General features: G+C 37.0%; 1 protein-coding gene and 1 long non-coding RNA gene across 2 annotated transcripts; both read right to left on the reverse strand.

Annotated features, from left to right (window-relative positions):
• Window positions 1-2,499: 2,499 nt before the first annotated feature.
• On the reverse strand, window positions 2,500-9,467 carry LOC117968479 (mucin-16-like). The gene is made up of 17 exons (XM_034916153.2): window positions 9,294-9,467; window positions 8,947-8,979; window positions 8,605-8,705; window positions 8,270-8,337; window positions 7,954-8,123; window positions 7,664-7,696; window positions 7,328-7,428; window positions 6,993-7,060; window positions 6,677-6,846; window positions 6,400-6,542; window positions 6,191-6,258; window positions 5,814-5,986; window positions 5,394-5,590; window positions 4,905-4,972; window positions 4,108-4,271; window positions 3,533-3,651; window positions 2,500-3,165 (listed from the first exon to the last, which is right to left on the reverse strand). Exons 1-17 carry the CDS (start codon window positions 9,319-9,321, stop codon window positions 3,079-3,081), a joined length of 1,791 nt encoding a protein of 596 aa, XP_034772044.2. The 5' UTR covers window positions 9,322-9,467; the 3' UTR covers window positions 2,500-3,078.
• A 7,589-nt stretch (window positions 9,468-17,056) lies between these two features.
• LOC117968480 (uncharacterized) lies at window positions 17,057-18,087 on the reverse strand. The gene is made up of 4 exons (XR_004662315.2): window positions 18,041-18,087; window positions 17,702-17,802; window positions 17,367-17,434; window positions 17,057-17,220 (listed from the first exon to the last, which is right to left on the reverse strand). It is a non-coding gene; the product is annotated as an uncharacterized LOC117968480 (long non-coding RNA).
• Between the last annotated feature and the right edge of the window lie 9,863 nt (window positions 18,088-27,950).

The following is a 27,950-nucleotide window of genomic DNA, read 5'->3' on the forward strand; positions in this document are numbered from 1 at the left end:
GAGTTCAAGCATGTCATGATTAAAACCTACGGGGAAAATGCCAATGCAAATGAAGGCGTCTGCAAAATGAACGGATACCCAGGGCTTGGCTCCTGCAGCCACAGGGTGAATTGCAACGAACTAAACTGAGCGTACTAGCTGGGGATAGCACTGAGAACGGTACTAAACCAGCACGCAAGCTAATACCAATTGCAGCGAACTAGCAGCCCAAGATAGTCCCCAGCTGCGTATTAAATTGTGTCTCAATTGTAACGAACCCAAAGTAAAGTAAATCACTGCATCTAATTGAATCATCTCATCTAATGAATCCAGATTGAATAATTACCGCTAGTACAGTCCCCTTCCTTTCGCAACCCGCCATCGCCTGCTTTTAAACCCTGATTATAGTTGTATGCCTCGTCCTGCCTCGTCCTGCGGACAGGTAGATCGTCGACCCGAGGTGGTGTCATGCCAAATTGTTTGTTCATGTTCATTGTTTCGCATACCTGGCGCAGCAGTGTGGAGTAGTGGTTAGGGCTCTGGACTTGACCGGAGGGGCGTGGGTTCAATCCCAGGTGGGGGACACTGCTGCTGTACCCTTGAGCAAGGTACTTTTCCCAGATTGCTTCAGTAAAAACCCAACTGTATAAATGGGTAACTGTATGTAAAAATATGTGGTATCTTGTAACAATTGTAAGTCGTACTGCATAAGGGCGTCTGCTAAGAAATAAAGTTTCTGCTTTCGCCCTCCAGCGCTTCCCGGTCCCGGGGACCCCCTGTGTCTACTGGCTCGCATTATAACTGAGCTCTCAATTGCAATATGCTTCATTATTTTTTTTTCACGGATATATTCTCTTTGTTCATGCGAAAAGCATATTTGCTTATAAATAAACATATTGAACTCCATTTTGCTCGCCCTGTGCCTTCCTTGTGGTGCGCGCATTGCTCCTTCCCAGTGAACGAACCCGTGTTGTTAACTAGGGCAGCATGCGAAGCGCTGGCGCTCTCTTCTCTTTTCTCAGAGCTGGCGTGGTCGCATTACTGCACGGCATGGTGGCGGTTTAACCTGAGTCTAGTTGCCCCCGGTGTAGCTGTGCACACCCCGACTGGTTTGCCGCGCCCCGCACGTTACACAATCTGAAATCGTTGGGGTTTTTTTTTTTGTATAATTTTGCACACAACCACTGGCCATGGTTGCACTGACAAATGAAGCTTTTTACAGGCTATACCTGAAATACGTAATTAGCATTTCTGATTCGATTTTATGTTCTACAAAACACCCTTGGTCCTGATAAGGAATGCATTTGTTGTTGTTGTTGTTGTTGTTGTTGTGTGTGTGTGTGTGTGTGTGTGTGTGTGTGTGTGAATTAAAAACATAAACTTTTTTTTTTTTTTTAAACTATAAGATATGACTGGCTAGTCTTGAGTTTATCGACGCTGCATCGCCATCAAAACAGACCAGTCAAACTGGGAAACTCTTTAGCGGCCAGTCGCCGGGCGCGGGCAGCGCTCGAGCCATTAGTTCGAAAGGATTTCAAATAAAATAAACGAAACTCTCGTGCACGGAAAGGTGTTTAACTGCCACCCACGGACTGACGCTGCCAGGATTATTATTATTATTATTATTATTATTATTATTATTATTATTATTATTTGTTCGTTCAGTGAAATGTACTTCTTGTGCAAATTGTATTAAGACGTCCGTACTCGAGTACAGTTGCCAGGTAATTATCATTAAAATCACCTCGACGTGTACTAATTAGCAGGACCTGGACACAGACTTTGTGAAACTAAGTTTCCACTTGGCTAATTTAAATCCGAAACGTTGAGAAAAAAGTTATTGTTCAAACATTTTGTCAAGGTTTATTTTAGTTTTTAAAATACACATCAAATGGTCAAAGTGTGTTTTGTTTATTTCTTCCAGTTTACATTACTACGATTAGGATAAACAACATATTATTTAAAGTTTTGGGATATACAGATACCTGTATTATATATGGGGTTTCTGTCTTACAGGTTTCAAATGAACAGAAATGGTTAAATTGTCGTTCTAATAACAACTAGTAATTATGTACTGGTATTGTTCTGTAACTTCAAATGGTAAAACAGAGAAGAAAGTATAACGTGTTATACAAAACCTGATATAATGGTACTATAGAGATTAAATTCTGAAACAGGGGCTGCCTAAAACAGTGAGCACGTTCAAATGAAACGGCCCTCCCTATAGGGTTGCGCAGGAGAACAGCTTGTGTGGTGAATAATATCACATCTGAATATAAAATGAGATTGTGAGTGTTGTCAAGTTGTGAGCCCTCCTTCTCTCTCCTGCTGTCATATGTATTTGTTAATGTTGTGACATTTGCATTCGTTTCAACATCAAAGGCAACTGCAGTTAGTGGACACCACACAGATAGAAGAGATACTGACAAAGTAAAAGATAGACTTTTTAGATCCGATGACCTTTCCTAAGAAATCATCTTTTATACACCAGAAAACAGGACAGCACAATCAGTTAATTTGCATCAGGAGTAATAATTTATTTGAAATCTGAAAAATAAAACATGCCACTGGCATTTTAATCATTTCAATCATGACAGGTACTACACATATAATATTTACTTACATATACAATAACAAGATTAATTTGATTCACTATTATATTGATTTGAACCCTTTTCCCCTATATTTATTACTGATGTTACAGCATGTTTTGGGCTATCTGCATCGACTGTGAATCTATGTTGTCGTTGGAGCCATCCAAAATATATAAATCCTATTTTTATCTGTGAAAGTTCCAGTGTTTTTGGCTACCCATGTTAGAGTGAGAGATATATTTCTTTTTGCAAAGTTAAAATATGAATATATAGGGCCAACATTTTTATTACAGATTAACCCATTAAAATAAATAAACTACAAGTAGAAATGTCTTCTTAATAGCTTGAATAAATATATTGCACATCATTTAAAAGTCATAATTAACCAGAGAACCATATCCATATATATTGGCATACAAATATTGCATTGGCTCAATGTTGTCCTCTTTCTTGTCCTTTTCCCCCCAGGTCCTCAGATCATTCATTAAAGTGTTGGAAAACGTCTTCATCTCAGGTGGGGGAAGTACAGGCCATGGGGAGCCTGCATCACCTGGTACGAGTCTTTACGCCTGCGCTGTCTAACCATTGCCAACTAGGAAAAGATACAAGAAAAAAGGCAATATTAGGCTACGTTTTGACTGTGTGTATTGTTGATTATCTTATTTGTTCTTCCTAGCTGGTTAAAAACTTGGTCAACAATCTAATTTCCTGTTATTATTTAAACACATATATCCAACGCAGTTAACATAACTGCTTGTTGATTGTTTGTGATGAAAGATAAGGCGAGGTCTCTGAATAGAAGCCAGGGTCAGGTTGCATTGCTGCTTAGAACCAAGCTGTCACACAAGGACATCATGAAGCCCTGTTAGCTTATCTGCAGCATGGTGATCAATTGGGGAGGATTATGATTTAATAATGTTTATTATTAGTGGTAACTAACAGTAGTAAAATGATCTTACCAAGAAGCACAGAAGGAAGATCAGAAACAGGATAAACATGATACCAAGGACAATGATAATGATGGCCCAGAAAGGGAATTCTTCTTTTGGCTGAGGAGGCACGATTACAACAGTTGTGTCTAAAACAAGGTAAAAGAAGAAAAATAGTAATATTAGTGGTATAGTCCTTGTAAATCTAACTGTCCTTATAATCATATCCATATATACTGGCATACAAATATTGCATTGGCTCAATGTTATAATCATGTCTCTCAGGTGAGACGTAATTGTAAGTGACTCTGCAGCTGATGCATAGTTCACACACCCTAGTCTCTGTAAGTCGCCTTGGATAAAGGCGTCTACTAAATAAACAAATAATAATAATAATGTAATGACTGATATGATGGCAGTATTCATTATTATAAATCATATGGTGATATTTTCAGTGAGGCAAATATAATGTTTCACCACAAATTCTATACATTTTTTTTGGTTTACATTTTCCATGTATATTTTTCAGTGGTTATAGGTTAGGATCGTCAGTTAGATTGTATGTTTGTGACAGTGGAGAGTTAACCAGTACAGCAGATGCTTACCTTTTACACTTAAACTGTCCCTTTGCAGGTTATACATCCCTCCCAGTAAATCAGTGTTGTTGGTTCCCTTTGCAAATGTGTCTCTAATGATATCACTGTCAAGGGTTTTGATCTCATCCGTTGGCTTAAAGAAACAATCGCAGCTTACCTTTACAGAACCTAACCTGTAGGGAAAAAAAAGAATGAATCCATGCATGAAGGCTTCAACATTCTGTTAAGAAACATGATGAATCCATGCATGAAGGCTTCAACATTCTGTTAAGAAACATGATGAATCCATGCATGAAGGCTTCAACATTCTGTTAAGAAACATGATGAATCCATGCATGAAGGCTTCAACATTCTGTTAAGAAACATGATGAATCCATGCATGAAGGCTTCAACATTCTGTTAAGAAACATGATGAATCCATGCATGAATGCTTCATCATTCTGTTAAGAAACATGATGAATCCATGCATGAAGGCTTCATCATTCTGTTAAGAAACATGATGAATCCATGCATGAAGGCTTCAACATTCTGTTAAGAAACATGATGAATCCATGCATGAAGGCTTCAACATTCTGTTAAGAAACATGATGAATCCATGCATGAAGACTTCAACATTCTGTTAAGAAACATGATGAATCCATGCATGAAGGCTTCAACATTCTGTAAGTACAATCTCTACCGTATATTTATACCCTCAGAATGTGTGACGAGGCATTCCTATTCTCTGAAGAGTTTTAAGGGCTGCTCAGGTGGGTTCAGCTTACTATACTAACCATAAGACAAACACCACAATTTAAGATACTTACTTCAAACCTGTAACTATACAGTACTTGTAGTTGTTTCCTACGGTGCTGTTTTTGTACAATGCAGCAAGCTGTGTTAAAGAAGGAAAATAAATAAATATGTCATTGTTTTCATATTAAACCATGTTGCACTCTCAAAACATGTACTTATATTCTTTTATTCAGCGCTGCAGGAAAGGTTTTGGGTCATTGAGTAATTTAAACACTGTAAATCTAGTCGCATATTCAACAGTCAAAAACACACATTGCCAGTGAGTGCATTCAACTGTACTTAAAAAATAATAACAATAATAAAGTCTTAGGCATTCATTTTAAATATCATGCATAATTAATATTTCTTCAATGCGCAAAACACCCGGTACACAGATTATCTGGAGCGCGGCTTATATTTCTACTTCTATTCCACATACTGTAGTCTTTTGGTGCTCTGTTACAGTATAAGGAAAGTAAGAAAGTATGTGTCAAATCATATTGAGCAGGTTTTTCTCTTACCATTGCTGTTACATTGGCCTGAATCTCCTTGTACAGAGGCGAGTTTGTGTCATCCAGCATGCCTGGGCTGTAGTTTCTGTTGGTTATGGTGAAATTGAGGTCAAAGACCATGTCACTGGGGCTGATGGCTATCGGAGGACTGGTGGTGGTGGGGGTGGTGGTGGGGATGGGGAGTGAAGAGTCTCTCTCTGTATAGTCTGAAACACAATATGTATCTGTTTTATAAACATGTGTGTATTTTCATAATAATACAGCAGGAAATATTCCAAAGTTAAACATGTGCTATAATGCTTCAGTTCAAGGGTCTTTTAATTCATTTTGACACAAACAGAGGATGCTTTTTAAACAAGTACTCCTGGTGTGGACACCTTGTTGCTGCTAACTCATCATTAATGGATGGTGGGACTCTAAGGAACTCACCTTTGACATAAAGGCTGTCTTTATCAAGGTTGTAAGGTCCCAGATTTTTGAGGTTATATGTTGCATTTTTGAACACTTCATACACCTTGACTTTATTGATTGCCGTTTCAGAACTCTCGGATTTGAAATCACACAAAGCATTAACAGTAGTGTCATTTCCATCTTGTTGAGACCTGTGGAAGGAATACAAAAGTGAAGCGAATTACTATGACACACTGAAGAACCAAAAAGCATAAAATAAGTGATAGTGAGGATGAGGAGGGTGAAAACTGCAGAAATTAAATGGGACATTAAAAGCAGCTTACGTTAAAACAAAAAAGAGCGATGAAGTGAGTTCATCTTTAAATATGAGATGTATGCAAAAGGAATGCGCTTACCCAAATCTCACAATCCGACACCCCTGGTATGAGTTGCTCACTTCACTGCTTTTAAAAAGATTATCCATCTGTAATATAAAAAACATGAAGCCAGTTTCATCAGTACTGAACTGAGTTTTCTTTTGAGTAATGTAAAGCAGGTTTTTGTTATGAATAAAAGGTCAAAATCAAAATCAAAGTATAGTAAAATGTGATTTTGTTGTACGTACCAGGGTAATTATTGTGGCCTCGACGTAATTATACTTTTGTGAGTCTGGTTTTGTCAGGTCTTGTATGAACTTCAAATTAGTAATTGTAAAATTAAGAGGGTAAGACTGAGCTGGAGGATAGGGAACTGGCTTCTCATGATACCCTGAAAATTGTGTAAAAAGAGATACAATACAGTTACATAAAAACATATTATAAAAAGATCGAATGCAGTTAGATAAAAACTATGTTTCTCATATGTATGACCCTGTCAACACCAAAAGCAGCACCAGTACTTACCATTGACATAGAGACTATCGCTGTTCATTGTATATGGTCCCAAGGAGGTGCAGTTCTTGGTTTCCTCATTCAGCTTCTTGTAAGCTGTCACTTTGTCAATGGGAGATACTGATGTGTTGTTGAGGAAGGTGCAATCGAGGCTGACTGCCGTACCGTTGGTGGACCCAGAACTGCGAAAAAGAAGAAAACAGCTTGCAATCGCATGTAGAGTTTTTCTGCATACAGGCACAAGGTAATATACATACAGGTGTGAGATTCACAGGCAGGTATGGAAGCACCTGCACACCACAAATAGTTCAGTAGAAATGGTTCTTACCTGAGAGAAACCAGTTTGCAAGAAGAAAAGGTAGAAGCCAAACTGCTGTTTTTGAAGGCTTGGATCACCTAGGGAGAAAAGATAAAGATACTTTCCATCATATATTAACTAGTCTTTTTCACTGTTTAAAGTGTAGATGTGTGGAAGGAGATTCGTTCTGCAAGACACAACAGTTCCCACAAGAGAGGATGCCATTTCCATCAGGTATGCATCTTGTTTCAAGGTATTGTCTTCAATAAAAACACTGAAAAACTCACAATGATAAACATTTTGGCTGAAAAGAACAGATTATACAGTAAAATTCTTCTCAGAAGTATGTCAAGTAGGACCCTTACCAGACTGGTCACATTGTCTCTGACTGGGCTCTTTGGGTCCAGCAGTTCTGGAGAGAAGGGCAGGTTGGAGAGGGTGAAGTTGACTGCAAAGTTGATCAGTTCTGTAAAACAACAGCAGTAGAATGAAATTATTTTCTTTTTGTTTCAGAAAATAAGATTTTGAAGACATGTTTTTGAGAACCGTTACAAAATAACTTATTTCAGCAAAAACATGGAAAACATTAACACAGAAACAAAAGGATTTACATATTGAAAAATTATAATTAATGGTGAGTGATCTTATATGCCTGGCACATATTTTAAAGGACAGGTATTATCATAAAGAGAAACACTTACTCAGGGGAGGGAGAGGTGGATTTTCATGATACCCTAAAACAGAAAGAAATAAAAATGATCATTCTGATGCCAATTTTCTCACGGACAGAACACACCATTTTAAGCAGTCCATCTCCAAATTCCACATTATGGTACAATTTAATGTAGTTAAGTAATTTACTGTCGTTACAATTAGAATTAAGATAATCACACTTGACGAAAGGTATGCTCATTCATTTTCTATTGAAGTTTATTGTATTTTTTAATATAATTGCTTTAATGTTAACACTTAAAGATGCACCATTGCTTACCGTTTACATAGAGACTATCGCTGTTCATTGTATATGGTCCCAAGGAGGTGCAGTTCTTGGTTTCCTCATTCAGCTTCTTGTAAGCTGTCACTTTGTCAATGGGAGATACTGATGTGTTGTTGAGGAAGGTGCAATCGAGGCTGACTGCCGTACCGTTGGTGGACCCAGAACTGCGAAAAAGAAGAAAACAGCTTGCAATCGCATGTAGAGTTTTTCTGCATACAGGCACAAGGTAATATACATACAGGTGTGAGATTCACAGGCAGGTATGGAAGCACCTGCACACCACAAATAGTTCAGTAGAAATGGTTCTTACCTGAGAGAAACCAGTTTGCAAGAAGAAAAGGTAGAAGACAAACTGCTGTTTTTGAAGGCTTGGATCACCTAGGGAGAAAAGATAAAGATAATGTCCGTCATATATTAACTAGTCTTTTTCACTGTTTAAAGTGTAGATGTGTGGAAGGAGATTCGTTCTGCAAGACACAACAGTTCCCACAAGAGAGGATGCCATTTCCATCAGGTATGCATCTTGTTTGAAGGTATTGTCTTCAATAAAAACACTAAAAAACTCATAATGATAAACGTTTTGGCTGAAAAGGACAGATTATACAGCGAAACTCTTCTCAGAAGAATGTCAAGTAGGACCCTTACCAGGCTGGTCACATTGTGTCTGACTGGGCTCTTTGGGTCCAGCAGTTCTGGAGAGAAGGTCAGGTTGGAGAGGGTGAAGTTGACTCTCAAGTGGATTAGATCTGTAAAACAACAGCAGTAGAATTATATATATATATATTGATTTTTTTTCATAAAATGAGATTTTGAAAACATGTTTTTGAGAACCGTTACAAAATAAATTATTCCAGCAAAAACATGGATAAAATTAACGTAGAAACAAAATATTTTACATTTTGTAAATATGATAATTAATGGTGAGTGGTCTTAGTTGTCTGGCACATATTTTAAAGGACATGTATTATCATAAAGAGAAACACTTACTCAGGGGAGGGAGAGGTGGATTTTCATGATACCCTAAAACAAAGAGAAATAAAAATGATCATTCTGATGCCAATTTTGTCACTGATGGGATGAACCGTTTTAAGCAGTCCATCTCCAAATTCCACATTACGCTACAATCTTTGCGATTGTAAGTCGCCCTGGATAAGGGCGTCTGCTAAGAAATAAATAATAATAATAATAATAATACAATCTAATGTAGTTAACTGATTAAAATGAGGTTAATCACACTTGTCAAAAGGTCTGCTCATTCATTTTCTGTTGAAGTTTATTGTATTTTTTAATACAATTGCTTTAATGTTCATTCTTAAAGTTGAACCATTGCTTACCGTTTACATAGAGACTATCGCTGTTCATTGTATATGGTCCCAAGGAGGTGCAGTTCTTGGTTTCCTCATTCAGCTTCTTGTAAGCTGTCACTTTGTCAATGGGAGATACTGATGTGTTGTTGAGGAAGGTGCAATCGAGGCTGACTGCCGTACCGTTGGTGGACCCAGAACTGCGAAAAAGAAGAAAACAGCTTGCAATCGCATGTAGAGTTTTTCTGCATACAGGCACAAGGTAATATACATACAGGTGTGAGATTCACAGGCAGGTATGGAAGCACCTGCACACCACAAATAGTTCAGTAGAAATGGTTCTTACCTGAGAGAAACCAGTTTGCAAGTAGAAAAGGTAGAAGCCAAACTGCTGTTTTTGAAGGCTTGGATCACCTAGGGGAAAAGGTAAAGATACTTTCCATCATATATTAACTAGTCTTTTTCACTGTTTAAAGTGTAGATGTGTGGAAGGAGATTCGTTCAGCAAGACACAACAGTTCCCACAAGAGAGGATGCCATTTCCATCAGGTATGCATCTTGTTTCAAGGTATTGTCTTCAATAAAAACACTAAAAAACTCACAATGATAAACATTTTGGCTGAAAAGAACAGATTATACAGTAAAATTCTTCTCAGAAGTATGTCAAGTAGGACCCTTACCAGACTGGTCACATTGTGTCTGACTGGGCTCTTTGGGTCCAGCAGTTCTGGAGAGAAGGTCAGGTTGGAGAGGGTGAAGTTGACTCTCAAGTGGATTAGATCTGTAAAACAACAGCAGTAGAATTATATATATATATATTGATTTTTTTTTCATAAAATGAGATTTTGAAAACATGTTTTTGGGAACCGTTACAAAATAAATTATTCCAGCAAAAACATGGATAAAATTAACGTAGAAACAAAATATTTTACATTTTGTAAATATGATAATTAATGGTGAGTGGTCTTATTTGCCTAGCACATATTTTAAAGGACATGTATTATCATAAAGAGAAACACTTACTCAGGGGAGGGAGAGGTGGATTTTCATGATACCCTAAAACAAAGAGAAATATAAATGATCATTCTGATGCCAATTTTGTCACTGATGGGATGAACCGTTTTAAGCAGTCCATCTCCAAATTCCACACTACGCTACAGTGTAATGTAGTTAACTGATTTAAATGAAGTTAATCACACTTGACAAAAGGTCTGCTCATTCATTTTCTATTGAAGTTTATTGTATTTTTTAATACAATTGCTTTAATGTTCATTCTTAAAGTTGCACCATTGCTTACCGTTTACATAGAGACTATTGCTGTTCATTGTATATGGTCCCAAGGAGGTGCAGTTCTTGGTTTCCTCATTCAGCTTCTTGTAAGCTGTCACTTTGTCAATGGGAGATACTGATGTGTTGTTGAGGAAGGTGCAATCGAGGCTGACTGCCGTACCGTTGGTGGACCCAGAACTGCGAAAAAGAAGAAAACAGCTTGCAATCGCATGTAGAGTTTTTCTGCATACAGGCACAAGGTAATATACATACAGGTGTGAGATTCACAGGCAGGTATGGAAGCACCTGCACACCACAAATAGTTCAGTAGAAATGGTTCTTACCTGAGAGAAACCAGTTTGCAAGAAGAAAAGGTAGAAGACAAACTGCTGTTTTTGAAGGCTTGGATCACCTAGGGAGAAAAGATAAAGATAATGTCCGTCATATATTAACTAGTCTTTTTCACTGTTTAAAGTGTAGATGTGTGGAAGGAGATTCGTTCTGCAAGACACAACAGTTCCCACAAGAGAGGATGCCATTTCCATCAGGTATGCATCTTGTTTGAAGGTATTGTCTTCAATAAAAACACTAAAAAACTCATAATGATAAACATTTTGGCTGAAAAGGACAGATTATACAGCGAAACTCTTCTCAGAAGAATGTCAAGTAGGACCCTTACCAGGCTGGTCACATTGTGTCTGACTGGGCTCTTTGGGTCCAGCAGTTCTGGAGAGAAGGTCAGGTTGGAGAGGGTGAAGTTGACTCTCAAGTGGATTAGATCTGTAAAACAACAGCAGTAGAATTATATGTATATGTTGATTTTTTTTCATAAAATGACATTTTGAAGACATGTTTTTGAGAACCGTTACAAAATAAATTATTTTAGCAAAAACATGGAAAAAATTAATGCAGAAACAAAAGAATTTACATTTGTAAATATGATAATTCATGGTGAGTGGTCTTATTTGTCTGGCACATATTTTAAAGGACAGGTATTATCATAAAGAGAAACACTTACTCAGGGGAGGGAGAGGTGGATTTTCATGATACCCTAAAACAAAGAGAAATAAAAATGATCATTCTGATGCCAATTTTGTCACTGATGGGATGAACCGTTTTAAGCAGTCCATCTCCAAATTCCACATTACGCTACAATCTTTGCGATTGTAAGTCGCCCTGGATAAGGGCGTCTGCTAAGAAATAAATAATAATAATAATAATAATACAATCTAATGTAGTTAACTGATTAAAATGAGGTTAATCACACTTGTCAAAAGGTCTGCTCATTCATTTTCTGTTGAAGTTTATTGTATTTTTTAATACAATTGCTTTAATGTTCATTCTTAAAGTTGCACCATTGCTTACCGTTTACATAGAGACTATCGCTGTTCATTGTATATGGTCCCAAGGAGGTGCAGTTCTTGGTTTCCTCATTCAGCTTCTTGTAAGCTGTCACTTTGTCAATGGGAGATACTGATGTGTTGTTGAGGAAGGTGCAATCGAGGCTGACTGCCGTACCGTTGGTGGACCCAGAACTGCGAAAAAGAAGAAAACAGCTTGCAATCGCATGTAGAGTTTTTCTGCATACAGGCACAAGGTAATATACATACAGGTGTGAGATTCACAGGCAGGTATGGAAGCACCTGCACACCACAAATAGTTCAGTAGAAATGGTTCTTACCTGAGAGAAACCAGTTTGCAAGAAGAAAAGGTAGAAGCCAAACTGCTGTTTTTGAAGGCTTGGATCACCTAGGGGAAAAGGTAAAGATACTTTCCATCATATATTAACTAGTCTTTTTCACTGTTTAAAGTGTAGATGTGTGGAAGGAGATTCGTTCAGCAAGACACAACAGTTCCCACAAGAGAGGATGCCATTTCCATCAGGTATGCATCTTGTTTCAAGGTATTGTCTTCAATAAAAACACTAAAAAACTCACAATGATAAACATTTTGGCTGAAAAGAACAGATTATACAGTAAAATTCTTCTCAGAAGTATGTCAAGTAGGACCCTTACCAGACTGGTCACATTGTGTCTGACTGGGCTCTTTGGGTCCAGCAGTTCTGGAGAGAAGGTCAGGTTGGAGAGGGTGAAGTTGACTCTCAAGTGGATTAGATCTGTAAAACAACAGCAGTAGAATTATTTATATATATAGATATATTGATTTTTTTTTTCATAAAATGAGATTTTGAAAACATGTTTTTGAGAACCGTTACAAAATAAATTATTCCAGCAAAAACATGGATAAAATTAACGTAGAAACAAAATATTTTACATTTTGTAAATATGATAATTAATGGTGAGTGGTCTTATTTGCCTAGCACATATTTTAAAGGACATGTATTATCATAAAGAGAAACACTTACTCAGGGGAGGGAGAGGTGGATTTTCATGATACCCTAAAACAAAGAGAAATAAAAATGATCATTCTGATGCCAATTTTGTCACTGATGGGATGAACCGTTTTAAGCAGTCCATCTCCAAATTCCACACTACGCTACAGTGTAATGTAGTTAACTGATTTAAATGAAGTTAATCACACTTGACAAAAGGTCTGCTCATTCATTTTCTATTGAAGTTTATTGTATTTTTTAATACAATTGCTTTAATGTTCATTCTTAAAGTTGCACCATTGCTTACCGTTTACATAGAGACTATTGCTGTTCATTGTATATGGTCCCAAGGAGGTGCAGTTCTTGGTTTCCTCATTCAGCTTCTTGTAAGCTGTCACTTTGTCAATGGGAGATACTGATGTGTTGTTGAGGAAGGTGCAATCGAGGCTGACTGCCGTACCGTTGGTGGACCCAGAACTGCGAAAAAGAAGAAAACAGCTTGCAATCGCATGTAGAGTTTTTCTGCATACAGGCACAAGGTAATATACATACAGGTGTGAGATTCACAGGCAGGTATGGAAGCACCTGCACACCACAAATAGTTCAGTAGAAATGGTTCTTACCTGAGAGAAACCAGTTTGCAAGTAGAAAAGGTAGAAGCCAAACTGCTGTTTTTGAAGGCTTGGATCACCTAGGGAGAAAAGATAAAGATACTTTCCATCATATATTAACTAGTCTTTTTCACTGTTTAAAGTGTAGATGTGTGGAAGGAGATTCGTTCTGCAAGACACAACAGTTCCCACAAGAGAGGATGCCATTTCCATCAGGTATGCATCTTGTTTCAAGGTATTGTCTTCAATAAAAACACTAAAAAACTCACAATGATAAACATTTTGGCTGAAAAGAACAGATTATACAGTAAAATTCTTCTCAGAAGTATGTCAAGTAGGACCCTTACCAGACTGGTCACATTGTGTCTGACTGGGCTCTTTGGGTCCAGCAGTTCTGGAGAGAAGGTCAGGTTGGAGAGGGTGAAGTTGACTCTCAAGTGGATTAGATCTGTAAAACAACAGCAGTAGAATTATATATATATATAGATATATTGATTTTTTTTTTCATAAAATGAGATTTTGAAAACATGTTTTTGAGAACCGTTACAAAATAAATTATTCCAGCAAAAACATGGATAAAATTAACGTAGAAACAAAATATTTTACATTTTGTAAATATGATAATTAATGGTGAGTGGTCTTATTTGCCTAGCACATATTTTAAAGGACATGTATTATCATAAAGAGAAACACTTACTCAGGGGAGGGAGAGGTGGATTTTCATGATACCCTAAAACAAAGAGAAATATAAATGATCATTCTGATGCCAATTTTGTCACTGATGGGATGAACCGTTTTAAGCAGTCCATCTCCAAATTCCACATTACGGTACAGTGTAATGTAGTTAACTGATTTAAATGAAGTTAATCACACTTGACAAAAGGTCTGCTCATTCATTTTCTATTGAAGTTTATTGTATTTTTTAATACAATTGCTTTAATGTTCATTCTTAAAGTTGCACCATTGCTTACCGTTTACATAGAGACTATTGCTGTTCATTGTATATGGTCCCAAGGAGGTGCAGTTCTTGGTTTCCTCATTCAGCTTCTTGTAAGCTGTCACTTTGTCAATGGGAGATACTGATGTGTTGTTGAGGAAGGTGCAATCGAGGCTGACTGCCGTACCGTTGGTGGACCCAGAACTGCGAAAAAGAAGAAAACAGCTTGCAATCGCATGTAGAGTTTTTCTGCATACAGGCACAAGGTAATATACATACAGGTGTGAGATTCACAGGCAGGTATGGAAGCACCTGCACACCACAAATAGTTCAGTAGAAATGGTTCTTACCTGAGAGAAACCAGTTTGCAAGAAGAAAAGGTAGAAGACAAACTGCTGTTTTTGAAGGCTTGGATCACCTAGGGAGAAAAGATAAAGATAATGTCCGTCATATATTAACTAGTCTTTTTCACTGTTTAAAGTGTAGATGTGTGGAAGGAGATTCGTTCTGCAAGACACAACAGTTCCCACAAGAGAGGATGCCATTTCCATCAGGTATGCATCTTGTTTGAAGGTATTGTCTTCAATAAAAACACTAAAAAACTCATAATGATAAACATTTTGGCTGAAAAGGACAGATTATACAGCGAAACTCTTCTCAGAAGAATGTCAAGTAGGACCCTTACCAGGCTGGTCACATTGTGTCTGACTGGGCTCTTTGGGTCCAGCAGTTCTGGAGAGAAGGTCAGGTTGGAGAGGGTGAAGTTGACTCTCAAGTGGATTAGATCTGTAAAACAACAGCAGTAGAATTATATGTATATGTTGATTTTTTTTCATAAAATGACATTTTGAAGACATGTTTTTGAGAACCGTTACAAAATAAATTATTTTAGCAAAAACATGGAAAAAATTAATGCAGAAACAAAAGAATTTACATTTGTAAATATGATAATTCATGGTGAGTGGTCTTATTTGTCTGGCACATATTTTAAAGGACAGGTATTATCATAAAGAGAAACACTTACTCAGGGGAGGGAGAGGTGGATTTTCATGATACCCTAAAACAAAGAGAAATAAAAATGATCATTCTGATGCCAATTTTGTCACTGATGGGATGAACCGTTTTAAGCAGTCCATCTCCAAATTCCACATTACGCTACAATCTTTGCGATTGTAAGTCGCCCTGGATAAGGGCGTCTGCTAAGAAATAAATAATAATAATAATAATAATACAATCTAATGTAGTTAACTGATTAAAATGAGGTTAATCACACTTGTCAAAAGGTCTGCTCATTCATTTTCTGTTGAAGTTTATTGTATTTTTTAATACAATTGCTTTAATGTTCATTCTTAAAGTTGCACCATTGCTTACCGTTTACATAGAGACTATCGCTGTTCATTGTATATGGTCCCAAGGAGGTGCAGTTCTTGGTTTCCTCATTCAGCTTCTTGTAAGCTGTCACTTTGTCAATGGGAGATACTGATGTGTTGTTGAGGAAGGTGCAATCGAGGCTGACTGCCGTACCGTTGGTGGACCCAGAACTGCGAAAAAGAAGAAAACAGCTTGCAATCGCATGTAGAGTTTTTCTGCATACAGGCACAAGGTAATATACATACAGGTGTGAGATTCACAGGCAGGTATGGAAGCACCTGCACACCACAAATAGTTCAGTAGAAATGGTTCTTACCTGAGAGAAACCAGTTTGCAAGTAGAAAAGGTAGAAGCCAAACTGCTGTTTTTGAAGGCTTGGATCACCTAGGGGAAAAGGTAAAGATACTTTCCATCATATATTAACTAGTCTTTTTCACTGTTTAAAGTGTAGATGTGTGGAAGGAGATTCGTTCAGCAAGACACAACAGTTCCCACAAGAGAGGATGCCATTTCCATCAGGTATGCATCTTGTTTCAAGGTATTGTCTTCAATAAAAACACTAAAAAACTCACAATGATAAACATTTTGGCTGAAAAGAACAGATTATACAGTAAAATTCTTCTCAGAAGTATGTCAAGTAGGACCCTTACCAGACTGGTCACATTGTGTCTGACTGGGCTCTTTGGGTCCAGCAGTTCTGGAGAGAAGGTCAGGTTGGAGAGGGTGAAGTTGACTCTCAAGTGGATTAGATCTGTAAAACAACAGCAGTAGAATTATATATATATATATTGATTTTTTTTTCATAAAATGAGATTTTGAAAACATGTTTTTGGGAACCGTTACAAAATAAATTATTCCAGCAAAAACATGGATAAAATTAACGTAGAAACAAAATATTTTACATTTTGTAAATATGATAATTAATGGTGAGTGGTCTTATTTGCCTAGCACATATTTTAAAGGACATGTATTATCATAAAGAGAAACACTTACTCAGGGGAGGGAGAGGTGGATTTTCATGATACCCTAAAACAAAGAGAAATAAAAATGATCATTCTGATGCCAATTTTGTCACTGATGGGATGAACCGTTTTAAGCAGTCCATCTCCAAATTCCACACTACGCTACAGTGTAATGTAGTTAACTGATTTAAATGAAGTTAATCACACTTGACAAAAGGTCTGCTCATTCATTTTCTATTGAAGTTTATTGTATTTTTTAATACAATTGCTTTAATGTTCATTCTTAAAGTTGCACCATTGCTTACCGTTTACATAGAGACTATTGCTGTTCATTGTATATGATCCCAAGGAGGTGCAGTTCTTGGTTTCCTCATTCAGCTTCTTGTAAGCTGTCACTTTGTCAATGGGAGATACTGATGTGTTGTTGAGGAAGGTGCAATCGAGGCTGACTGCCGTACCGTTGGTGGACCCAGAACTGCGAAAAAGAAGAAAACAGCTTGCAATCGCATGTAGAGTTTTTCTGCATACAGGCACAAGGTAATATACATACAGGTGTGAGATTCACAGGCAGGTATGGAAGCACCTGCACACCACAAATAGTTCAGTAGAAATGGTTCTTACCTGAGAGAAACCAGTTTGCAAGAAGAAAAGGTAGAAGACAAACTGCTGTTTTTGAAGGCTTGGATCACCTAGGGAGAAAAGATAAAGATAATGTCCGTCATATATTAACTAGTCTTTTTCACTGTTTAAAGTGTAGATGTGTGGAAGGAGATTCGTTCTGCAAGACACAACAGTTCCCACAAGAGAGGATGCCATTTCCATCAGGTATGCATCTTGTTTGAAGGTATTGTCTTCAATAAAAACACTAAAAAACTCATAATGATAAACATTTTGGCTGAAAAGGACAGATTATACAGCGAAACTCTTCTCAGAAGAATGTCAAGTAGGACCCTTACCAGGCTGGTCACATTGTGTCTGACTGGGCTCTTTGGGTCCAGCAGTTCTGGAGAGAAGGTCAGGTTGGAGAGGGTGAAGTTGACTCTCAAGTGGATTAGATCTGTAAAACAACAGCAGTAGAATTATATGTATATGTTGATTTTTTTTCATAAAATGACATTTTGAAGACATGTTTTTGAGAACCGTTACAAAATAAATTATTTTAGCAAAAACATGGAAAAAATTAATGCAGAAACAAAAGAATTTACATTTGTAAATATGATAATTCATGGTGAGTTGTCTTATTTGTCTGGCACATATTTTAAAGGACAGGTATTATCATAAAGAGAAACACTTACTCAGGGGAGGGAGAGGTGGATTTTCATGATACCCTAAAACAAAGAGAAATAAAAATGATCATTCTGATGCCAATTTTGTCACTGATGGGATGAACCGTTTTAAGCAGTCCATCTCCAAATTCCACATTACGCTACAATCTTTGCGATTGTAAGTCGCCCTGGATAAGGGCGTCTGCTAAGAAATAAATAATAATAATAATAATAATACAATCTAATGTAGTTAACTGATTAAAATGAGGTTAATCACACTTGTCAAAAGGTCTGCTCATTCATTTTCTGTTGAAGTTTATTGTATTTTTTAATACAATTGCTTTAATGTTCATTCTTAAAGTTGCACCATTGCTTACCATTTACATAGAGACTATCGCTGTTCATTGTATATGGTCCCAAGGAGGTGCAGTTCTTGGTTTCCTCATTCAGCTTCTTGTAAGCTGTCACTTTGTCAATGGGAGATACTGATGTGTTGTTGAGGAAGGTGCAATCGAGGCTGACTGCCGTACCGTTGGTGGACCCAGAACTGCGAAAAAGAAGAAAACAGCTTGCAATCGCATGTAGAGTTTTTCTGCATACAGGCACAAGGTAATATACATACAGGTGTGAGATTCACAGGCAGGTATGGAAGCACCTGCACACCACAAATAGTTCAGTAGAAATGGTTCTTACCTGAGAGAAACCAGTTTGCAAGTAGAAAAGGTAGAAGCCAAACTGCTGTTTTTGAAGGCTTGGATCACCTAGGGGAAAAGGTAAAGATACTTTCCATCATATATTAACTAGTCTTTTTCACTGTTTAAAGTGTAGATGTGTGGAAGGAGATTCGTTCAGCAAGACACAACAGTTCCCACAAGAGAGGATGCCATTTCCATCAGGTATGCATCTTGTTTCAAGGTATTGTCTTCAATAAAAACACTAAAAAACTCACAATGATAAACATTTTGGCTGAAAAGAACAGATTATACAGTAAAATTCTTCTCAGAAGTATGTCAAGTAGGACCCTTACCAGACTGGTCACATTGTGTCTGACTGGGCTCTTTGGGTCCAGCAGTTCTGGAGAGAAGGTCAGGTTGGAGAGGGTGAAGTTGACTCTCAAGTGGATTAGATCTGTAAAACAACAGCAGTAGAATTATATATATATATATTGATTTTTTTTTCATAAAATGAGATTTTGAAAACATGTTTTTGGGAACCGTTACAAAATAAATTATTCCAGCAAAAACATGGATAAAATTAACGTAGAAACAAAATATTTTACATTTTGTAAATATGATAATTAATGGTGAGTGGTCTTATTTGCCTAGCACATATTTTAAAGGACATGTATTATCATAAAGAGAAACACTTACTCAGGGGAGGGAGAGGTGGATTTTCATGATACCCTAAAACAAAGAGAAATAAAAATGATCATTCTGATGCCAATTTTGTCACTGATGGGATGAACCGTTTTAAGCAGTCCATCTCCAAATTCCACACTACGCTACAGTGTAATGTAGTTAACTGATTTAAATGAAGTTAATCACACTTGACAAAAGGTCTGCTCATTCATTTTCTATTGAAGTTTATTGTATTTTTTAATACAATTGCTTTAATGTTCATTCTTAAAGTTGCACCATTGCTTACCGTTTACATAGAGACTATTGCTGTTCATTGTATATGGTCCCAAGGAGGTGCAGTTCTTGGTTTCCTCATTCAGCTTCTTGTAAGCTGTCACTTTGTCAATGGGAGATACTGATGTGTTGTTGAGGAAGGTGCAATCGAGGCTGACTGCCGTACCGTTGGTGGACCCAGAACTGCGAAAAAGAAGAAAACAGCTTGCAATCGCATGTAGAGTTTTTCTGCATACAGGCACAAGGTAATATACATACAGGTGTGAGATTCACAGGCAGGTATGGAAGCACCTGCACACCACAAATAGTTCAGTAGAAATGGTTCTTACCTGAGAGAAACCAGTTTGCAAGTAGAAAAGGTAGAAGCCAAACTGCTGTTTTTGAAGGCTTGGATCACCTAGGGAGAAAAGATAAAGATACTTTCCATCATATATTAACTAGTCTTTTTCACTGTTTAAAGTGTAGATGTGTGGAAGGAGATTCGTTCTGCAAGACACAACAGTTCCCACAAGAGAGGATGCCATTTCCATCAGGTATGCATCTTGTTTCAAGGTATTGTCTTCAATAAAAACACTAAAAAACTCACAATGATAAACATTTTGGCTGAAAAGAACAGATTATACAGTAAAATTCTTCTCAGAAGTATGTCAAGTAGGACCCTTACCAGACTGGTCACATTGTGTCTGACTGGGCTCTTTGGGTCCAGCAGTTCTGGAGAGAAGGTCAGGTTGGAGAGGGTGAAGTTGACTCTCAAGTGGATTAGATCTGTAAAACAACAGCAGTAGAATTATATATATATATAGATATATTGATTTTTTTTTTCATAAAATGAGATTTTGAAAACATGTTTTTGAGAACCGTTACAAAATAAATTATTCCAGCAAAAACATGGATAAAATTAACGTAGAAACAAAATATTTTACATTTTGTAAATATGATAATTAATGGTGAGTGGTCTTATTTGCCTAGCACATATTTTAAAGGACATGTATTATCATAAAGAGAAACACTTACTCAGGGGAGGGAGAGGTGGATTTTCATGATACCCTAAAACAAAGAGAAATATAAATGATCATTCTGATGCCAATTTTGTCACTGATGGGATGAACCGTTTTAAGCAGTCCATCTCCAAATTCCACATTACGGTACAGTGTAATGTAGTTAACTGATTTAAATGAAGTTAATCACACTTGACAAAAGGTCTGCTCATTCATTTTCTATTGAAGTTTATTGTATTTTTTAATACAATTGCTTTAATGTTCATTCTTAAAGTTGCACCATTGCTTACCGTTTACATAGAGACTATTGCTGTTCATTGTATATGGTCCCAAGGAGGTGCAGTTCTTGGTTTCCTCATTCAGCTTCTTGTAAGCTGTCACTTTGTCAATGGGAGATACTGATGTGTTGTTGAGGAAGGTGCAATCGAGGCTGACTGCCGTACCGTTGGTGGACCCAGAACTGCGAAAAAGAAGAAAACAGCTTGCAATCGCATGTAGAGTTTTTCTGCATACAGGCACAAGGTAATATACATACAGGTGTGAGATTCACAGGCAGGTATGGAAGCACCTGCACACCACAAATAGTTCAGTAGAAATGGTTCTTACCTGAGAGAAACCAGTTTGCAAGTAGAAAAGGTAGAAGCCAAACTGCTGTTTTTGAAGGCTTGGATCACCTAGGGAGAAAAGATAAAGATACTTTCCATCATATATTAACTAGTCTTTTTCACTGTTTAAAGTGTAGATGTGTGGAAGGAGATTCGTTCAGCAAGACACAACAGTTCCCACAAGAGAGGATGCCATTTCCATCAGGTATGCATCTTGTTTCAAGGTATTGTCTTCAATAAAAACACTAAAAAACTCACAATGATAAACATTTTGGCTGAAAAGAACAGATTATACAGTAAAATTCTTCTCAGAAGTATGTCAAGTAGGACCCTTACCAGACTGGTCACATTGTGTCTGACTGGGCTCTTTGGGTCCAGCAGTTCTGGAGAGAAGTTCAGGTTGGAGAGGGTGAAGTTGACTCTCAAGTGGATTAGATCTGTAAAACAACAGCAGTAGAATTATATATATATATATATATTGATTTTTTTTTTATAAAATGAGATTTTGAAAACATGTTTTTGAGAACCGTTACAAAATAAATTATTCCAGCAAAAACATGGACAAAATTAACGTAGAAACAAAATATTTTACATTTTGTAAATATGATAATTAATGGTGAGTGGTCTTATTTGCCTAGCACATATTTTAAAGGACATGTATTATCATAAAGAGAAACACTTACTCATGGGAGGGAGAGGTGGATTTTCATGATACCCTAAAACAAAGAGAAATAAAAATGATCATTCTGATGCCAATTTTGTCACTGATGGGATGAACCGTTTTAAGCAGTCCATCTCCAAATTCTACATTACGCTACAGTGTAATGTAGTTAACTGATTTAAATGAAGTTAATCACACTTGACAAAAGGTCTGCTCATTCATTTTCTATTGAAGTTTATTGTATTTTTTAATACAATTGCTTTAATGTTCATTCTTAAAGTTGCACCATTGCTTACCGTTTACATAGAGACTATTGCTGTTCATTGTATATGGTCCCAAGGAGGTGCAGTTCTTGGTTTCCTCATTCAGCTTCTTGTAAGCTGTCACTTTGTCAATGGGAGATACTGATGTGTTGTTGAGGAAGGTGCAATCGAGGCTGACTGCCGTACCGTTGGTGGACCCAGAACTGCGAAAAAGAAGAAAACAGCTTGCAATCGCATGTAGAGTTTTTCTGCATACAGGCACAAGGTAATATACATACAGGTGTGAGATTCACAGGCAGGTATGGAAGCACCTGCACACCACAAATAGTTCAGTAGAAATGGTTCTTACCTGAGAGAAACCAGTTTGCAAGTAGAAAAGGTAGAAGCCAAACTGCTGTTTTTGAAGGCTTGGATCACCTAGGGAGAAAAGATAAAGATACTTTCCATCATATATTAACTAGTCTTTTTCACTGTTTAAAGTGTAGATGTGTGGAAGGAGATTCGTTCAGCAAGACACAACAGTTCCCACAAGAGAGGATGCCATTTCCATCAGGTATGCATCTTGTTTCAAGGTATTGTCTTCAATAAAAACACTAAAAAACTCACAATGATAAACATTTTGGCTGAAAAGAACAGATTATACAGTAAAATTCTTCTCAGAAGTATGTCAAGTAGGACCCTTACCAGACTGGTCACATTGTGTCTGACTGGGCTCTTTGGGTCCAGCAGTTCTGGAGAGAAGGTCAGGTTGGAGAGGGTGAAGTTGACTCTCAAGTGGATTAGATCTGTAAAACAACAGCAGTAGAATTATATATATATATATTGATTTTTTTTTCATAAAATGAGATTTTGAAAACATGTTTTTGGGAACCGTTACAAAATAAATTATTCCAGCAAAAACATGGATAAAATTAACGTAGAAACAAAATATTTTACATTTTGTAAATATGATAATTAATGGTGAGTGGTCTTATTTGCCTAGCACATATTTTAAAGGACATGTATTATCATAAAGAGAAACACTTACTCAGGGGAGGGAGAGGTGGATTTTCATGATACCCTAAAACAAAGAGAAATAAAAATGATCATTCTGATGCCAATTTTGTCACTGATGGGATGAACCGTTTTAAGCAGTCCATCTCCAAATTCCACACTACGCTACAGTGTAATGTAGTTAACTGATTTAAATGAAGTTAATCACACTTGACAAAAGGTCTGCTCATTCATTTTCTATTGAAGTTTATTGTATTTTTTAATACAATTGCTTTAATGTTCATTCTTAAAGTTGCACCATTGCTTACCGTTTACATAGAGACTATTGCTGTTCATTGTATATGGTCCCAAGGAGGTGCAGTTCTTGGTTTCCTCATTCAGCTTCTTGTAAGCTGTCACTTTGTCAATGGGAGATACTGATGTGTTGTTGAGGAAGGTGCAATCGAGGCTGACTGCCGTACCGTTGGTGGACCCAGAACTGCGAAAAAGAAGAAAACAGCTTGCAATCGCATGTAGAGTTTTTCTGCATACAGGCACAAGGTAATATACATACAGGTGTGAGATTCACAGGCAGGTATGGAAGCACCTGCACACCACAAATAGTTCAGTAGAAATGGTTCTTACCTGAGAGAAACCAGTTTGCAAGTAGAAAAGGTAGAAGCCAAACTGCTGTTTTTGAAGGCTTGGATCACCTAGGGAGAAAAGATAAAGATACTTTCCATCATATATTAACTAGTCTTTTTCACTGTTTAAAGTGTAGATGTGTGGAAGGAGATTCGTTCTGCAAGACACAACAGTTCCCACAAGAGAGGATGCCATTTCCATCAGGTATGCATCTTGTTTCAAGGTATTGTCTTCAATAAAAACACTAAAAAACTCACAATGATAAACATTTTGGCTGAAAAGAACAGATTATACAGTAAAATTCTTCTCAGAAGTATGTCAAGTAGGACCCTTACCAGACTGGTCACATTGTGTCTGACTGGGCTCTTTGGGTCCAGCAGTTCTGGAGAGAAGGTCAGGTTGGAGAGGGTGAAGTTGACTCTCAAGTGGATTAGATCTGTAAAACAACAGCAGTAGAATTATATATATATATAGATATATTGATTTTTTTTTTCATAAAATGAGATTTTGAAAACATGTTTTTGAGAACCGTTACAAAATAAATTATTCCAGCAAAAACATGGATAAAATTAACGTAGAAACAAAATATTTTACATTTTGTAAATATGATAATTAATGGTGAGTGGTCTTATTTGCCTAGCACATATTTTAAAGGACATGTATTATCATAAAGAGAAACACTTACTCAGGGGAGGGAGAGGTGGATTTTCATGATACCCTAAAACAAAGAGAAATATAAATGATCATTCTGATGCCAATTTTGTCACTGATGGGATGAACCGTTTTAAGCAGTCCATCTCCAAATTCCACATTACGGTACAGTGTAATGTAGTTAACTGATTTAAATGAAGTTAATCACACTTGACAAAAGGTCTGCTCATTCATTTTCTATTGAAGTTTATTGTATTTTTTAATACAATTGCTTTAATGTTCATTCTTAAAGTTGCACCATTGCTTACCGTTTACATAGAGACTATTGCTGTTCATTGTATATGGTCCCAAGGAGGTGCAGTTCTTGGTTTCCTCATTCAGCTTCTTGTAAGCTGTCACTTTGTCAATGGGAGATACTGATGTGTTGTTGAGGAAGGTGCAATCGAGGCTGACTGCCGTACCGTTGGTGGACCCAGAACTGCGAAAAAGAAGAAAACAGCTTGCAATCGCATGTAGAGTTTTTCTGCATACAGGCACAAGGTAATATACATACAGGTGTGAGATTCACAGGCAGGTATGGAAGCACCTGCACACCACAAATAGTTCAGTAGAAATGGTTCTTACCTGAGAGAAACCAGTTTGCAAGTAGAAAAGGTAGAAGCCAAACTGCTGTTTTTGAAGGCTTGGATCACCTAGGGAGAAAAGATAAAGATACTTTCCATCATATATTAACTAGTCTTTTTCACTGTTTAAAGTGTAGATGTGTGGAAGGAGATTCGTTCAGCAAGACACAACAGTTCCCACAAGAGAGGATGCCATTTCCATCAGGTATGCATCTTGTTTCAAGGTATTGTCTTCAATAAAAACACTAAAAAACTCACAATGATAAACATTTTGGCTGAAAAGAACAGATTATACAGTAAAATTCTTCTCAGAAGTATGTCAAGTAGGACCCTTACCAGACTGGTCACATTGTGTCTGACTGGGCTCTTTGGGTCCAGCAGTTCTGGAGAGAAGTTCAGGTTGGAGAGGGTGAAGTTGACTCTCAAGTGGATTAGATCTGTAAAACAACAGCAGTAGAATTATATATATATATATATATTGATTTTTTTTTTATAAAATGAGATTTTGAAAACATGTTTTTGAGAACCGTTACAAAATAAATTATTCCAGCAAAAACATGGACAAAATTAACGTAGAAACAAAATATTTTACATTTTGTAAATATGATAATTAATGGTGAGTGGTCTTATTTGCCTAGCACATATTTTAAAGGACATGTATTATCATAAAGAGAAACACTTACTCATGGGAGGGAGAGGTGGATTTTCATGATACCCTAAAACAAAGAGAAATAAAAATGATCATTCTGATGCCAATTTTGTCACTGATGGGATGAACCGTTTTAAGCAGTCCATCTCCAAATTCTACATTACGCTACAGTGTAATGTAGTTAACTGATTTAAATGAAGTTAATCACACTTGACAAAAGGTCTGCTCATTCATTTTCTATTGAAGTTTATTGTATTTTTTAATACAATTGCTTTAATGTTCATTCTTAAAGTTGCACCATTGCTTACCGTTTACATAGAGACTATTGCTGTTCATTGTATATGGTCCCAAGGAGGTGCAGTTCTTGGTTTCCTCATTCAGCTTCTTGTAAGCTGTCACTTTGTCAATGGGAGATACTGATGTGTTGTTGAGGAAGGTGCAATCGAGGCTGACTGCCGTACCGTTGGTGGACCCAGAACTGCGAAAAAGAAGAAAACAGCTTGCAATCGCATGTAGAGTTTTTCTGCATACAGGCACAAGGTAATATACATACAGGTGTGAGATTCACAGGCAGGTATGGAAGCACCTGCACACCACAAATAGTTCAGTAGAAATGGTTCTTACCTGAGAGAAACCAGTTTGCAAGTAGAAAAGGTAGAAGCCAAACTGCTGTTTTTGAAGGCTTGGATCACCTAGGGAGAAAAGATAAAGATACTTTCCATCATATATTAACTAGTCTTTTTCACTGTTTAAAGTGTAGATGTGTGGAAGGAGATTCGTTCAGCAAGACACAACAGTTCCCACAAGAGAGGATGCCATTTCCATCAGGTATGCATCTTGTTTCAAGGTATTGTCTTCAATAAAAACACTAAAAAACTCACAATGATAAACATTTTGGCTGAAAAGAACAGATTATACAGTAAAATTCTTCTCAGAAGTATGTCAAGTAGGACCCTTACCAGACTGGTCACATTGTGTCTGACTGGGCTCTTTGGGTCCAGCAGTTCTGGAGAGAAGGTCAGGTTGGAGAGGGTGAAGTTGACTCTCAAGTGGATTAGATCTGTAAAACAACAGCAGTAGAATTATATATATATATAGATATATTGATTTTTTTTTTCATAAAATGAGATTTTGAAAACATGTTTTTGAGAACCGTTACAAAATAAATTATTCCAGCAAAAACATGGACAAAATTAACGTAGAAACAAAATATTTTACATTTTGTAAATATGATAATTAATGGTGAGTGGTCTTATTTGCCTAGCACATATTTTAAAGGACATGTATTATCATAAAGAGAAACACTTACTCATGGGAGGGAGAGGTGGATTTTCATGATACCCTAAAACAGAGAAATAAAAATGATCATTCTGATGCCAATTTTGTCACTGATGGGATGAACCGTTTTAAGCAGTCCATCTCCAAATTCTACATTACGCTACAGTGTAATGTAGTTAACTGATTTAAATGAAGTTAATCACACTTGACAAAAGGTCTGCTCATTCATTTTCTATTGAAGTTTATTGTATTTTTTAATACAATTGCTTTAATGTTCATTCTTAAAGTTGCACCATTGCTTACCGTTTACATAGAGACTATTGCTGTTCATTGTATATGGTCCTAAGGAGGTGCAGTTCTTGGTTTCCTCATTCAGCTTCTTGTAAGCTGTCACTTTGTCAATGGGAGATACTGATGTGTTGTTGAGGAAGGTGCAATCGAGGCTGACTGCCGTACCGTTGGTGGACCCAGAACTGCGAAAAAGAAGAAAACAGCTTGCAATCGCATGTAGAGTTTTTCTGCATACAGGCACAAGGTAATATACATACAGGTGTGAGATTCACAGGCAGGTATGGAAGCACCTGCACACCACAAATAGTTCAGTAGAAATGGTTCTTACCTGAGAGAAACCAGTTTGCAAGTAGAAAAGGTAGAAGACAAACTGCTGTTTTTGAAGGCTTGGATCACCTAGGGAGAAAAGATAAAGATAATGTCCGTCATATATTAACTAGTCTTTTTCACTGTTTAAAGTGTAGATGTGTGGAAGGAGATTCGTTCTGCAAGACACAACAGTTCCCACAAGAGAGGATGCCATTTCCATCAGGTATGCATCTTGTTTCAAGGTATTGTCTTCAATAAAAACACTAAAAAACTCACAATGATAAACATTTTGGCTGAAAAGAACAGATTATACAGTAAAATTCTTCTCAGAAGTATGTCAAGTAGGACCCTTACCAGACTGGTC

Source organism: Acipenser ruthenus, chromosome 47 (genome assembly GCF_902713425.1).
Source record: "Acipenser ruthenus chromosome 47, fAciRut3.2 maternal haplotype, whole genome shotgun sequence".
NCBI classification, from domain to species: Eukaryota; Metazoa; Chordata; class Actinopteri; order Acipenseriformes; family Acipenseridae; genus Acipenser; species Acipenser ruthenus.